This window comes from Perissodus microlepis, chromosome 16 (assembly GCF_051167445.1).
Source record: "Perissodus microlepis isolate ML-2025 ecotype Zambia chromosome 16, ASM5116744v1, whole genome shotgun sequence".
Classification (NCBI taxonomy): Eukaryota; Metazoa; Chordata; class Actinopteri; order Cichliformes; family Cichlidae; genus Perissodus; species Perissodus microlepis.
The window spans coordinates 16,108,361-16,125,263 of record NC_140476.1 but is presented as its reverse complement, the minus strand read 5'-3'; the positions used below and the strand labels follow the sequence as shown (position 1 = coordinate 16,125,263).

Below are 16,903 nucleotides of genomic sequence, written 5' to 3'. Positions count from 1 at the left end.
CCTTTGTTTGTAGCTATGGCTCTAGAGAATACTCACAGGTTTAAAGACAAACACAAGAGCAGTAACCTGCCTCTTGTAGGCCACTGCATCCACCAGAGTGTTGCATTTGTGTTGTTTTTAGGATATTTGACTCTTCCCTTTAACTTCGAGGTCTGTAGAAATTGTTGATACGTTTCCAAGGACTCCTGGAGTAAGACAGACGTAGCTGCAAGGTTTTTCTAAAGCTGTTTCCATTGGCCTGTGTTTACCTGACATTTGGATTGACAGCAGAGTGATTGGAAATATCCACCATTCACTGCCGTGAGCTCCTGAGTGCACGGAAAGTGCTTTTGTAGTCTGGCTGTAATGGGCCAAGTTTGAATTGAAGGTTGGGAGAAATAGCCTCACTGCGGTCGCGCACTGTGAGGAACTGACACACCACAAATAATACTGAGAAGTGGGGTCCTGATAGCATCACAGCCACAGAGCAGATACAATAGCATGCAGACTCTCATTTCAATGCACTTTCACAATGTTGTAATACGCACAATCAGACGGAGGGGAAGAAATCCAGTCAAATACAACCTCAGATTCTGTCTCAAATGTGTTTTATCCCCAAGTAAATGACACAAAAACTTCCTATTTCCATATGCATCGTGGGAGAATTCAGAATCGGAATTTCACATATCATCGCCTTAAAGAGTAGAGTAAATCTCTTCCCTAAATTTTAAAATATGTATAAGCTAATCTAGCATTCTGACTCAGTACAAACCATCAGTTATATTAGTTCAGTCCCAGCAGGCCACTAACTGAGTTTTTAGTCAAAATCCACCCTTTTGTTACTTTGCATGATGAGAAATTAAAAACCTTGTACACACAAAAATATTATATTCCTAAGTTATGGCACCAGCAAAGATAATAGTGGTTTGGTCGATTAAATTAGAGTCACTTTTTGAGTGATTAACATTTTGATACTTGTGTTCTTCATCTTTTATTTCCATGGGTCCTTATATGTGTGTATGTGCATAAATGTGTGAGCAGGCAAATATTTGTCTGTGTGCTTTGCTGACTGATTTTAACTGCATCTTACTGTTTTTTATCTGCCCAGAAACTGCAGATGGAAATTAACTGGTAGCTAAATTGGATACAAACCATGCGATTCATGTATTTTGTACATGGTCGCTGAAACTAATGAAAAGAAACCCAAACACCTGATATTTGCATTAGCTCGATTGCTTCTAAATGTGTGACTTCACAGCAGCCATCTCTAATGTTTTCTTGCAAAATGGTAGGCTGATCTGCAGGACCTGTGGTCCCATGATCTGTGATAAATGACAGAACATTAGCCACATTGGGACGTAACAAAGTGCTGAAATAAAGTGCAAATTCAAGGTACTGTACATATATATGGTTTTAGTACACCCTTTTTAAGCAACTTTATAAAATCTTCCTTCTTTAACTGGGAGAGGAGAGCAAAATTCATGGTTCCAGGTCCTGAAACCGCAAAGCAGCCCCAGACCATCGTATTACCACCACCATGTGTGACTGCTTTTTACGGAAGACTAGAGCTGCCACCCAGGCAATAGAAAAATACAGCTATATCACATTATAACTTGAAAACTTTATTGTTCTAACAATGTACTTTTCATGTTAGTACAATACACTTTTCACATTTGAACAACATAATATCACGTATTACAATGTACATAATTATCACGTTATAACAAAAAAACCTTTCACGTTCTTACAATATAAATATAATATTGCATGAATGTGATAATTATGTAAATTGTAATAACGTGATTTTATGTTGTTCAAACGTGAAAAGTATATGGTTAGAACAATAAACTTTTCGCATTATAACGTGATATAGCTCTATTTTTCTTTTGCCTGGGTGGCAGCTCTACACTTCCGTAGATTTTATGAAATGCTATGTTAGATTTACGCCATGTGTAACAGGACACAAACCTTCCAAAAATTTCAACTTTTGTAATCTCAGTCCCTAGAATATGTTCCCAAAATTGCCTTGAGGAGCATCAAGATGTTTTTTGGCAAATGTGAAACAAGTCTTCGTGGTTTTCTCCTTGAAACTTTCAGATAAATACCATTTTTGCCCAGTCTCCCTCTTATTGTTGAACACTGAAGTTGACCTGACTCAGGCAAGTCAGGTTTGCTGTCCTGCAGATGTTGTTCTAGGTTCTTTTGTGACCTCCTGTATGAGTCACCAATGTGATTTTAGAGTAATTTCCTGGAAAGATTCACCACTGTTCCAAGGTTTCTGAGTTTGTGGATAGTGGTTGTAACCGTGGTTCTCAAGAGTCGCAATGTGTTAGGCTTTGCATAGATGTCAATTACTTTGTTTCTCAGCTTTTTCTTTAGATTGTGGCATGATGTGTTGCTTTTTTGAGATCTTTTTGCCTACTACTCACAGTACTTAAAGTAAAGGATATGAATACTCACTATTGACCACTGATGAACAGTTGATCTGGTGGAGAACAGCTGTAGGTGGCAGACAGAGCTCTTGAACTATAGTTAGGATCATACAGAGAGCGTGACTGCCATGCTTTGGACTAAAACAGGGTTCTTTCACTGTTAACAACAATGTAAATGTGCCACCAACACAGTCCAGCTGAAAATGCATACCAAACAGGAAAAGAAGCCAACAAAGGATGACTGACGTGTCGGCTGACAAATAATAACAAGGTAAAACAAACCAGCAGCCAATCATTTTATGTGGAACGGCGGGATTTCCTGTATGTGACGCAAATGCTCCCAGTCAACAGCGGAGGCCCCACCCTTTGTGTTACCTACCGCCCGTCAATCAAAATAGAAAAAAATCAGACACTTATCACTAATTTCCACGCGTATACAATCAGTGTAATCTGTTGATCATGTCCGGTGGCTTGTGACTATCAGGACTCTCCGTTTTAGGACAAGTCACGCAATGACTGGTACGTAATATCCATTATTTTTCACCCACGTATGCTAACGAGCTATCTCGGGCATCCCCTGGCTAAATTAGCTCGCTAGCAGGCTAGTGGGGATTCTCGATGCTGATAGTGCTAATCATCGCCGGCTAAATTGGCAGCAGCGGCTAACGCAGGGCTCGATAGCTTAGCTGTCTAGATTAGCTTGTGTAGGACACATCACTGTTTAGCCTTCATTTAACTAATCAGTGCTACAGTCCCGTTTAATGGAGGTTTGTGGTATTAGTAACAGCGGATGTAGTTGTCGGTTTAGTGGCTAACTGTACTTTAACGTGGGTGTGAGTCACAGGTTTGTTTAGCTAACGTTAGCTTCGGCTGTTCCCACAGTAAATGTTTTTCACTTCACAGCCCCAGAACAGCCAATGAAAGCGGATGATATGGCTGCCTTAGACGTGGACAGCAGTAAGAGCGACTTTTTGCAGCAGGAGGAAGGCAGGGGCAATCAGGTAAGATTTTTCTACTGTATCGTAGTTCTCGTCATAGGTCTTGCCTGCGGTTTTAGTAACAAGAGAGTTTGCATTACATATTTGAAACCTGGTGGGGGTTATTATTGTACCCTGATTTGAACTTCTCAAGCAACACTTCCTCCCAAGCTGCTTACAAATCCCGCCTCCTTCGCTAGATTTGATGGGACAGACTCCATTCAGACCCAAGCCTTATTTTTAGGTGGTGTCCACGGTTTTGGCTGAGGGGCACTGAACAAGACAGCCATTTAACCAGTACATTCACTTCTTAGCATCAGTCACATTTTCTGTGCGGTTCAGACTGATGTCCACACACTTTATTCCTTTTAAACCTGCCCCTTTTGAGCCGGAGACTTGGTCATCACCCTTCGACCTGCTAGACCTGCTGACCCAACCTACACTGAGGTTGGGTCACTATATTTAGAGGTGGACAGCAGTACTGTCTGATGTAGTGAGCCAGCACCTCTGCTATATCTGATTCTATTTTAGCAGAAGGAAAGGTTTTGGTCACACCTGAGCAAAACTGTTGGTTGGACAGTAAATAAGCAGGTTCAGGTTACTTCATTTGTCCTCTTAGGTAGATTTGGTCGGCAGTAGTCAGTTACCCATCCCTACATGTGTATTTTCAATACAAACAACAGATAACCGTAGAAAAGATTAGGGGGGAAAAATTTGTATCAAAGCTATGATTTGTTTATGTGACTAATAGCTGCCGGAACAAAGCTGCTCTTTAGGCCTGAAACCTTCGTCTAGAAGGAAGAAACTGAAACACGATATGCAAAGGGTGCAAGTCGTTGAGTAAAACTAAACCAACCAACCAGCGTAACCATCGTGTGTACTGAGATGTTGGGTTCAGCTGTGGCTCACCAATCAGGCTCTTAGACCATTTAACAGTTTGAGTTCTTTATGACTCAATATCCAAACCATAGCGTCAAGGTAGGGGCTAAAACAGAGCCAATAAAAGCACAATCAAATTATGGTTTTATCGTTGTGGAAGTGAGCAAGCCATCTCAAACATGACAGGCTCTGGTGCCCTTTTTTACAAACAGCTCCACCATTTGCTTCAAAGTCCAGCTTTGAATCAATAAACAGACATTTGTTTGACGTATATGTAGTTATAAACTGAATTAAGTAAACTAAATACTCCCTAATTCACAATGGGTCACGCCACTTGTTTTATTTGACAGGGATTTGTTTTGGTTTGGTTTAGGCCTATGCCCTTCCTGATTCCTGAAAAGGATTTGTACCCATTTTACCCATGGCTCACTGATATATCATTGCAGGTTCATAGTCTATAGTATAATATTGCAATGTACACAGTCAGACAGAGGAAACTGATACCAATTCTGTGTCAATGTCTTTTATTCGCAAAGTTAATGATACAAAAACATCTTATTCCCATATTCATCATGGGAGAATTCAACATCAGGATTTTACTTATCATTACCCTTAGTTTTCCTGCTCCATGTAAGCCATCAGTTATACTAATGCTAACTCAGTTTTTATTCCATTTCATGCCTTTTGTTATTTTTCCAAGCTGAAAAATAAATTCCACGATTCCTGAGTTTTGATATAAGAACTGGTACTGGGGAAGAAGATGTTGGTTTGGTGTATTAAATGGCAAAATAATTATCTGCTTAATAATTTTAAACATAAGATACACTGGCAACATCTGCACATTTATTAAAACAATTGATCAACATGACAAATAAAGGGACATGAGATGTATTTAGTTAGATAATATTTTTAATTCATAAATGAGCTCGAGCAGTGGTTGTCAATATGACAACCAACCGAGTGGGCAGATTATCTAAAAGGCTATTTTAATACCTCTCCTGTTACTGTAGCCTAATGTAAGGGTAGTTTGATCACATTTAGCATAATGGTTGTCTTTTTGTAAGTCATTGCAAATTCACCTTCACAGCCCAAGGTCAAGTTAAAGTGTTTAGGAAACAAGGTTTTTTTTTTTTTTGTTTTTTTTTTAAACTATTCCTGTGTTAAACTAAGGTTGACTATAGCTTCTGTTTTACAACAGGATAAAGACAGGCCGTCCATTTTTCAATGTAGTTTTCAGTCTCTCATCTTAGCCTGTTGTTTTACACTTTAATCTGTTGTTAATGAAACTTCAACATCAATCAATCAGAGAAAAAAGCTCTCCAACACCTTAAGATGAGCTGATATACATTAGTCTTAATTAGCTTTAGTGTTTTAATTTTTCTGTAAATGTCTGTTTAATTTACTTCCATCACTCGGTCAGGATTTCAGGTTCTTGTTTTGTTAGGTCAGTACTGAAGACTTAACTGAAATAGACATTTCATACAAGCCTGCATGTATTTTTGTTGCTCAATTTCATTTATTCTTTGATGATATCAGTATGAGCTCTGAAATTTGTGTCTGTGAAGTAAGTTTGCAGTTTTTGGTTTTCATATTTTCATAAGAAAAAGTTGTTTCGCTATGTTCGGTTTCTGTTTCTAGGTGGTCCGAGGTTATTGATGTATTATGCATAGTATTGCTCAATATTTCTTTTATTAAAAACAAATGTGACCAAAACACTGCTGAGAATCAGCCATGTCTGCTTGAAGCAAGGCGTGCACCAATTCCATGCATTCACTTTAAAAACAAATCCAGCAGAGACAATTTATTATAAATACAACCTCAGCTCATTACAGTTCGGGTGAGAAAACCTCATGTAAGAGATGTTTGATGCAGTCAACACAAACAGGGACATGCCCATTCGCTCAATTGAACTGTAGTGGAAAAACCTGGCGTGGATCAAACAATGAAATAAGACAACCAAGTACAGTTAGGTGTGTTGTCCATATAGCATCGATGCAGGACGCTGATAGCATTGGGTAGACTGACTAGCGCTTGCATCTTCGAGGTTTGTGGTTCGACTCTCCTAGTCAGCTGTGGCATTTGCGTGTTCTCCCTGTGCCTGTGTAGGTTTCCTACACGTGTGTCAGCTTCAGTCTTGTTAGGTAATCAGTGATTCTAAATTGGCGGTGGATGTGAGGGAAATAAAGTGCTTGAAGTGTTGTATGAATGTAGAGAGCTTTGAGTGGTCACTAAGAATAGAAAAGCAATAGTTAGATGCCAGTATATCATCTATTATTGGAGTCAATGCTACAGTGCTAATAAAAGACAAAGGGAATCAGTTTAGTTACATTAGCATGAATAGGAATGGCAGACAGACCTCTAAATTTCAGCCAAACAAAAGAATTTTGGTCATTTAGCAAATGCAGGTTTTTATTTTCATACAATCATCTCTGTACCTTAAACGATGAATATAACTAGAGTTCTGAATCTACTTTTTAAATGTGTTTTATTTTATGTGATTTGTTTTCTTTCTCAGATCTCAGATCCATCTACGCAGCTTACTGGGACAGAGAAATGGGAGGTGTTAACCCCCACAACAGCAGCAAAAGATGAGTCTGGAATAGTACAGATCCAAAGTCAAGGGATATTAACGTCAAATGGGCAGTATGTTCTTCCTATCCAGAACTTACAGGGTCAGCCAATCTTTGTGACGTCAGGAACGGACGACTCCTCTGCCAATTCAGTGCCTAACATTCAGTACCAAGTAATTCCTCAGATTCAAACAGCAGATGGACAGCTGAGCTTCTCCACGGCCAGTGTGGAAGGACCAACCCTGACTCAGGATGCTACGGGACACATTCAGATCTTGCCTGATGGTAGCCAGAGTCTCAGTGTGACATCAACTGCAAACATCCTTAACAACAACCAGAACCTCATTTCACAGACTGCTAACATCCAGCAGATCCAGGGGGTTTCTATTGGCAGCTCCACCTTCAACAACCAGGGCCAGGTTGTTACTAATGTGCCTGTGGGTTTGCCTGGGAACATTACCTTTGTTCCTGTTAACAGCGTAGACTTGGACTCCCTTGGCTTGTCTGGTGCTCAAACTATAGCAACAGGGGTCACTGCTGATGGCCAGCTAATTATGGCAAGTCAGCCTGTGGATGGCTCTGAGAGTCTGGCTAAGACAGATGACCACCTCTCACAGACACTACCAGTAAATGACTCGAATGCAAATCCTGAGATATTTGTGCCAACGTCTTCCTCTCTACACGTTACAGCAAGCGAAGCAGGTCTGCTAACCCAGAACACTTCATTACCATCAGTGGCTACGGAGCAAGCCAACTCAAGTTCTGGTCTCCAAGAAGGCTTCGTCCAGCAAAATCCGGAGCTAAATGTCCATGCGTCGTCAGCTCAGCCGATCATCCAGCTGCAGCAGGTTCCTGTTCAGACCACCAACGGACAGGTGGTGCAGTCAGTGGCGGCAGGTGGGCAGAGTCTGCAAAATGTGCAACTGATCAACCCGGGAACCTTCATCATCCAAGCTCAGACAGTTACGCCATCAGGTCAGATACAGTGGCAGACCTTTCAAGTGCAAGGAGTGCAGAACCTCCAGAATCTTCAGCTGCCCACCACACCGCCCCAGCAGATAACGCTTGCTCCAGTCCAGACCCTTTCCCTGGGTAACATCAGCACAGGACAGATCCCCAACCTGCAGACAGTCACAGTCAACTCAGTGGCCCAGCAGGAAGGAGACACCGATCACCCTGCAGGTATAGTAGCTCTTCATATTGTCACAATACACTCGGGAGATGAAAAATTTTGACCAATTTGTCCTTTTGTGGCATCTGTACATGTACCTTATTGGCATTTATCTCCTTTTTATGTTAGCTTAGATGCATCTTTAGACCTTTGCTGTTGTTATTAGTGCGTGAACTTTTTTGCTCTCTGACAATTTTTAATGTAGCCGAACCCACCTACGAGTAAAGGTCAGCAATGGAACTTAAAACACATGTTAGACTGTCCGGGGCACTTTTTAAAGATTTTAAAGTCAAAATGCTCTTTCATTATTTTACATCCCATAATTATATTCTAATTCTCTTTAAGTTTCTTGCATATTTACTTTTAAATCTAGCCCGTTTAGCGGCTTCCAGAAAGGTCTTCCATGTGCAAATTACTTGTAAATTGCTATAATGTATTCAATTACTAATTATACTAATGCAATGAAGGTCAGTGGAATTTGTTCTTGGTGCTCAAAGTAGACAATCCAGTGACGTCTTTGTATTTGTTTTACTTATTTATTCATAATATATTTATATAATAATCCATGTAACTTTTAGATTATGCGTTGTTGCTTAAAAGCACACATGGAAATATCAACGTTGGTAATGGCTGGATTCCATTTAGATGCTTTTGTTTCAAGATCCTAAAGTTGTGCACGTGAAACATCGTCGTGTTTATGGGGACACAGGAATAACATTAAACAATTACACCAGTGCGTTTCCTCCAATGACCGCTCTGGTCCATATTGACATGATAGCATCCAACAGTTTCGGCAGATTTCACATCATAATGTGAATTTTCCATTCCCAGAGGTGCTGTATTGGGCTGAGATCTGGTGACTTGTGTAGGACATTTGAGTACCAAGAGCTCATTGTCATGTTCAAGAAACCGGTTTGAGATTAGCAAATTATCCTGGACATAGTCAGCAAAAATTCTCCTGTAGGGTGTGTTGTTTAAACAATGCTCAGTTGGTACAACGTGGCCCAAAGTGTGCCAAGAAAATATGGCCCACACCATTACACCACCAGCAGCAGCCTGAACTTTTAATACAAGGTGATCTGCATGCCTAAATGCACTGATTTGCCCCCATGTGTTTCCATTAAGGAGCAGTTAAACAGGTGTACCTAATAAAGTGGCCAGTGAACGTAGTCTGCTTAGTCTCATCAACACTCATTGTTTACATCCTCAAAACGTCTTTGTGTTTCAACTTTATATGTAATTATTGCTGTCATAACATTGTGATGAAATTTCTGATTGTAGCAAAGTCCATCCACCCATTTTCTGTCACTCATGTGGGCCAAAAAGTCCACAGGGTACGCTTAATTAGTCATCAGAATTCTCACTGATACATTAAGTCTGCTGCCTTGCTGTCAATCACACACAGTTACAAAGCAGCTCTCACTGTTCAGGCTTTTTGGCCAGTTATAACTGAAGACTGTTAATATTAATTTTTAGATATTCAGATCAAGGAAGAGCCAGACTCTGGAGAATGGCAGCTTAGCACTGATTCTACCCTGAACACGAGCGATCTGTCCCACCTCCGAGTCAGACTGGTGGATGAGGAGGATCAGCTTGGCCAAGAGGGCAAGAGGCTGCGCAGAGTGGCATGTACCTGCCCTAATTGCAGAGAGTCGGGTGGCAGGTGAGTAATCTTGACCTTTGTTTCTTTTGTTTCTCTCATCTATGTATCAGTATCTTTAATGTCAGTGCCTGTGTTTCGCAGAGGATCTAGCATGGGGAAGAAGAAGCAGCACATCTGCCACATCGCGGGCTGTGGGAAAGTATACGGAAAGACATCGCACCTGCGAGCACACCTGCGCTGGCATTCAGGGGAGCGACCTTTTGTTTGCAGCTGGATGTTCTGTGGGAAGAGGTTCACACGCAGTGATGAGCTGCAGAGGCACAGGAGAACACACACAGGTGCCCTTTTTTTTGCTCCCTCGATGTTTGCACATCAGGAAAACATCCATAAAATCAGTAAAATGTGTTAATTTGTGCCCTGCAAAGCGTGAGTCACCTAAGAAATAACAGCGTTTGTCCCCCTCTGGATTTAAAATGTCAGGTTAGGATTGAAGACCATTGTGAGAAAAATACACATAGCTAGATTCACTGGCTTGGAGGGAATCTTAAAATGTGCTTTAAACAGTTTGTCCTGCAGTTGAATTTGAAGGATGTGTTAACAGTGAAACTTTACAACAATAGTGAGCTGAATGTTTTATTGTTTTGATTTTTAGTCATGATTCATGAAATGCAGGAAGTATGAGTGTATGTATGAGAATTCCAGATAAATCTACTGCCACAACGTTAATGGCAGGACAGACCTTTGATAGCGATATCACCACTTGGTCATACTGTTATCTTTGCATATCGCTGGCAGAGCGAGGCCTCTGACAAGACGGGCTAAAGTAGCCTTTTATTACACTGTCAGCTGCAGGATATGAACAGTTAGCATTCACAGTTAACATTTCAAGAGGATGTTCGATGATTGTAGGCTTCTAATTGGTAATAATTGTAATCAGCTGTATAGCGTCAATTTGTCATTTCTGTCAGTGACAGACTGGCTTTAGGAAACTAATTCAGATTAAACATTGGACCCAGGTCATACAGCGTTCAGTAACAGCACACAATAAAACTATTAAGAATGTGCATGTCGCTGGCAGTTCTGCCTTTTGTTATTTTTGTGTGTTCCATCTATTCATGGATCAATCAATTTGAACTTTGCTTGGCACTTTTTTTTAACTTCTTGTGATCTGGTGATAGACGACATGTTTAACCCTCTCCAAATGAATTCAGCATCAAACTATCTTTGAAACTGTGTTTCCTCTCTCTCTCTCTGGCAGGAGAGAAGAAGTTTGTCTGCCCAGAATGTTCCAAGCGCTTCATGCGGAGCGACCACCTGGCGAAGCACATTAAAACTCATCAGAACAAAAAAGGCGTGAACTCTGGCAGCGCCGTGGTGGCCTCGATGGAATCCGCAGGGTCCTCAGACAGTATCATCACCACGGCAGGCGCCACCCTCATCCTCACCAACATCCAGCAGGGCTCCAGCAACGCCCAGGACATCCTAGCCAACGCAGAGATCCCACTCCAGCTCGTCACCACAGTAGCGGCCAGCGAAGTCATGGAGTGATTTACACTCCGCTTATGAACTTCTGCGACCTCCCTCATACTGTATACTCCTACCTGCATTTTTATTCAAGTTTTGAAGGAAAAAACTAAAATTATAAATATATAAATATATATATTTTAACACAGAAATAGTCAGTCCGTGTCCATCCTCAGCGCATACTGAGAGAAAAAGGAAAGGTGGAAAAAGACATTGCAGTAAACACACAAGGAAATGCCTTATTTTGTACAATATTGTGTAGTTGAAAAATGTAGGATTCCACTTTCTTTTAAAATTTACTTATTTGTTAATAATGTGATTTTCATGAAAATGATTGGTAAGTTGAGCAGTTTCTTTTCTCCTCGCCTTTTGTTGATGGTGTATTTTGATGATGTCCTTCATAATAGGCAAGAACACCCCCCCCCCCCCCCCCCCCCCCAAATATTCCTGTGTGCAAAGACTAAATCTCACAGCAGAGCTAATTTTATCCAGCTGAAACAAAGTTATTGTTTATGCCCATGCAAATTTTACATTGTTTAAATTATTATTGTTATTATTATGCATTCTTGTTTCCTTCCAGTCTGCTTGCAAAGCCCTCCTTCCTCCCTTTTTAATGAGTTTGCTCAAGCCTGCTACATTTTGCAGGTGAAAATGGAAAAACAATCAAATTTTTTTGTATTTTAATTCCTCTTAACATTTACTCTTGATATGATACACATTATTTGCATATGAAATATTTTGACTGAAGAGCCATTTATATTGGGCTTTACATAAACGACGCGTTTGCGCCATTGAAGGTTCAGAACATTTCAAATGGCTCCATTATATGTAATTCATGTGTTTTTGGGGGGGGGGGGGTTGTAAAAATAAAAAAAAAAAAAAAAAAAAAAGAAAGAAAGAAAATCCTTTTTGGAGGATTTCCAAATGAAAATATGTTGTAATATTAAGAAAAAAAAGCCATTTTTCTGGAGGTAATTGCCAAATTGAAAACCAAACTCAGGGTGACTCGTGACTGTGTGATGTAAGTAAAGTTAAATTACCCCTGTAGCTTCTCGGGCCATAGCGGGATGTTGTGGGAACATTTGTTTTTTTTGATGGATGGAAAAGCTGAGGCCAATGAAGCTGTCATCATGTTACCTATTTGATCCTATCATGTCAGCTGTCCTTTATATTATAATTTGTCTTTTCATAGCACCCACCTGTTCATGTTAGGAAGTTTTCACCAGGATCTGGCTCTATTGGTCCTATCACGCACTTGAAAAATGTCTGTATTACTAAGAAGTGGTACTCTTTTAAACGTCACTGCTCTCAACACTTTAATCTTGTTCAGATTTTGTATAAAAATATTTTGTATGTTTCCCAGCAAACTGTCTGTTATACCCACTGTCAGTAAATGTGCATTGCTTTTTTTTTTCTTTTTCTTCTCGTGTTGTATTTCTTTATCTGCATGTTACATTCCCCTGTAGTGGGTTATCCATTTATGTCTCTTATTTCTTTCTTCTACTGCCACCTCCCAAACTGCTTAACTATTAAATTGAATACACATACACACTGAACATTAAATTTACTTGTGGCATATTTATTCTTTAGTTTTTTCCCCTATTTTGAGACCTTCCTCTTCAAGAGATATTAAAATGCCATCTGAGTCAAATAGCAAGAAACGCATGAAGAAGAATCTTCATATTCTGTGCTAAACACTGAAGGTTTATCCTCACTCCAGTCTTCTGTATAAATATGTCAATATAGCATCAATATAAATGTTTCTGTTATACTTGAATGCTCTTTATTTTTTGATTTCTTCATTTTTTTTAATGTATCTTGGTTGTACCATGTCTGCTGTCTGAGGGCAGTTTGATATTTCATACTAAAACGACTAAACGTGAGACCAGTTTGATTTTTTTTTTCTTTTCCCCCAAAGACGCATCAGCTCTTTGCAAAGCGCATACTGTGGGTTAGTAGTCCAGTAGATGTCACTACAGCCAAGGGATGAGGACGGGAGGTACATTTGACCCCTTGACCTTCCCCGTGTAGCTGCAGCTAAGATGAAGACAGAAGTCACCGAGGCCAATGAGAAGTGCAGACCCCACAATTAACTGCAAGTTAATGTCACACAGAAATGTCAGGAACATATTCTGCTGCTGGAGAGCAAACTGCTGCCTCGTGACTTTGAACAAACCCTGCAGAGAGGCACGAGACGTAACAGCTGCTCTGCCTCCGACTTCAAAATGTGCACGCCATTTCCTGACGCTAATTTATTAATATTTTGATTAACCTCGGATCTGACACATGCCGCATCACTATCTTTAACTCGTCCACTAAATGGGACATTTTGCTAATTAGGTAGTGTTTCTATTTTGTTCTATAACATTAGACTCAAGTCTGCAGAATCAGGGAGTTGCTTACGTATTATAGCCTACCTGGTTTTAGTGCCTGTGAACATAATTAAAGTGGTAGTCTATGAAAAGCTTTATCTGGTAAATCTGAGTGGAAAGCACATGCTTTTTGACTCTTAGTCAATTTGAGTTTGAAAATGTGGTCTATAATGTTCAAAAGGACTCGTTCATTTTGTCGTTCCTTTCATTTGCATAATTTAATGAATCCAATTCATTGTAATGCAATACCAAGTGCACCAGGAACATAGAATGACAGTTAGAGTTAATGAAATGTGTTAACGGTATCATCATTTACTTGTATGTTAATTAGTCCAATTAATTTCCTCTGCTCGGTAATCTGAATATTGTAATAATCTTTGCTCCCCTGCAGGAATGAAATCTGTGATGCACAAACCTCAGGGACGATCAGCGTGGAGTATCGTGGTTTTTCCAGTTGTGAATTGTTGCAGATTTGAGAAAAATTCAGGTGCTTTAAGGTATTTTCTTTTAGTTTTTTTTTTAGGTCTGTGCAGCTTAATATTGCTTACCACTGGTTTTGTGTCATCTGCTTTAAGCTTTTATGATGCAAATCATACTCCTAGACCAGTATCAGACCCCAGGATAACTTTGTCTTGCTTGACAAAGTGCCACTGCCTCGTAACAGGAAGAGCCGCGGTTCTTCTGGCCGTGGCAGATAAAAGGTGCCATCAGTGGGCGATCCTCCGTGGCAGCTCGGCAGGTTAAAGGGAGGAAAGAGAGATCGGGTGGCTGCTAAGCGTGACACTATCCACACTCACTTTTCAACTAGCCACCTAGATTTGAGGCGAACTTTGTTCAAGCTCCTCTTTTTGTGTTCTGAGACGCTTATGTCAACATCACCCCGCAGTATATAATAACGACAAGAGCTTTCGGCAGTCCAGTTAATGAATTTTGAGATACATCTTACATTTTAAAAAAAGAAAAGAAAAGAGGCACAGCTACATGCAAGGCTTCGATTTGATCAGGTGATGTCTTCGCAGCACGCACTTAGTTGCAAATTGTAAGTGATGCCGTTTGAAGACTACGTGGAGCACATTTTCGCAGAACAACAACGAATCAGAATTCATCCTGTGTCCTGCTTTGGAGAGCAGAAGCAAAGAGATTTCCATCATATGTCTTCTGTGTTGTGTTTTTGTGATAGACAGGTATCATTTCAAGCAGCGCTTACACTACAAGTTGCTTGTATGCCTCCATTGTACCAAATAGATTTGGTTCTTCTAACTCTGTTTTTGAACAGCGGTGTAATTGTACACGGTGCTCAACTTCTCTTCCAATTCATGTGCAAAATGCATAAATACAATAACTGTGCAGAGGGAAAGGAACACTGTAATCATGCAATAACATTTCCAACTGTATGTGTGATAGAATTCAAAATGATATTGGGATTATGGTTCTTAACCATTGGGAGGTAATGTGAACTGTTGGCAGAAATGACTTATTTCATTATGCTGTCCCAAATATACGAAATACTTCAGCGAGAGGGCTGCTTCTTCCCTATCCGTGCCCAATTTTAACTGTTTTCCCCAGTTGTTGAAGGATAGGCCTGCAATTTTGCAGAATGACTATTATTTGCCTTTCTCAAGGAATCAACAACTTGAAAGTACAGTGCAATGAATTGTTGGGGTTCTGCAGCTGCATTCATTTACAATGTGCCCCCCCCCCCCCCCCCCCCTCAAAACATTTCACAGAATTTAAAGCATAAAGCCTTTATCTAATTTTTGCTTAGATATGAGCTGCAAGCCTCTTCATAAGTGAAAAGCACTTACCATGCTGCTTAATATTTTGTTTACAGCGGGGTACTTATGTTGTTTTTCTCTTTAACCATTAGGAGGACATTTGAAAGTATGTGTTTTTTTAAAAGTGCCTCCCGTTTCAACATTCCTGACACATTCTTGCCCTTGATCAACTGCAGAAGGCAGACAATAGTGCAGATCATTTTCCCCAGGCAAGGAAACACAGCATGGATCAACTCAATAACCTGATATTCGCTGTCTTCTGAATGTGGCCAATTTAGCAGAAGGTCAGTGCCTTTTTTTTTTTACTTCAGAGACTATTTGGTGACCTCCCTCCAGAGCCCCAGCAGGACCAGAAGAGACAAACAGAATCGTCGAGCTAGAAAGTGCTTGTGCTGACATTGCTTTAAGGTCTGGACTTGTCAAGGTGAACAGATACCTGGCGTGGGACAGGGGGGCTATTATGTAAACCTGGTGGCCAAGACTAGTAGTTGCATGCTTGTGGATTTGATTTTGTTTGCGCGCGTATGCGTGTGCTTTTTGGTCATTATTGATAATAACATTATAGATGTACAGCCAGTAGAAGAGTAAGGTGTGTGCGTGTAGCTGCAAATCGTCTTCCATCATCCTTCTATGCAGAGGTGCCCTTCACAGCGACAAATTTAACACTCTTGTCTCAGGAAAATTATGGTCTGGCTATGTTCTGTTTCAAGAGGGTGGAGTTCAGATCAGATCTGTCTTTGCTATCTTTATTGTGAAATTTCGCTCTCCTGCCGTTTTGCATTTATTCAATGTATTTTTTTGGGTGGGTTTTTTTGCAAATCCAGCTGAGAAAATTGAATCAACAACAATGCAAGACCTCCATTTGAAATTTCCCACATTATGCCATTCTTTGTACTCATACACAGTATGAGTCTGTTTTTAGTGTGGAGACAATTGCATAAGATAACGTTAGAGATCTATGAGAAGATTAGCAGGGATAATTTTTAGCCTTTCCTCACAGCAGTCATATAGTTTTCACTCTGTATGAAATAACTCTCTTTATTGTGAACCTCAAGGTCAAACAGCTTCAACTTTCCCGAGTCGAGGGGAGGAAAAAAAAGAAAGAAAAAGAAACACTGCGAGTGTGCGCTGAGTATTTTCTTTCTGTGACAAGAGCTGGCCTCCGGACCATTGAAAACAATTTCCGACATGAAAGGAGACGTTTTGTATCTGAAAATGTACATTAAATGGTGTCAACAACATCCCAGAGGTCAGAGCAGAGTCCCCATGGAGACTGAATCTGGCTGCTGCACTCAGAGACCAGACACCCCCCCTGAGTGGCGGCTCTGTGATGGCTCTCAGTTTCTCTCGTCATGTCCCTGGCAGCTTTGACACAGGTAATATGCATGCAGGCTGACAGTGCCTGGGATGTGCGGCAGAGACAATGATGTACATATCATTTTCCTCACTGACTGATTGAAGACTGTAATCTGTGCTGGACTTTCTCTCTGATTACACACGTCTCAGGGAGCAAAACAAGGACTCTGAGCTGCCACTGGGCACTGGGCTCATCCAGGGCTTTCAGCCTTCAAGAGGACTGAAGTCCGCCTTTAAGGTGAGCTCAATTTTCGTCCCATTTACA

At 40.5% G+C, this 16,903-nt stretch overlaps 1 protein-coding gene across 1 annotated transcript; it reads left to right on the top strand.

Moving 5' to 3' along the window:
- The first annotated feature begins 2,739 nt into the window (after positions 1-2,739).
- Positions 2,740-13,018, top strand: sp3a (sp3a transcription factor). Its single transcript, XM_084908359.1, has 6 exons — positions 2,740-2,930; positions 3,315-3,412; positions 6,783-8,019; positions 9,485-9,671; positions 9,753-9,949; positions 10,870-13,018. Exons 1-6 carry the CDS (start codon positions 2,924-2,926, stop codon positions 11,157-11,159), a joined length of 2,016 nt encoding a protein of 671 aa, XP_084764485.1. The 5' UTR covers positions 2,740-2,923; the 3' UTR covers positions 11,160-13,018.
- Positions 13,019-16,903: the final 3,885 nt, after the last annotated feature.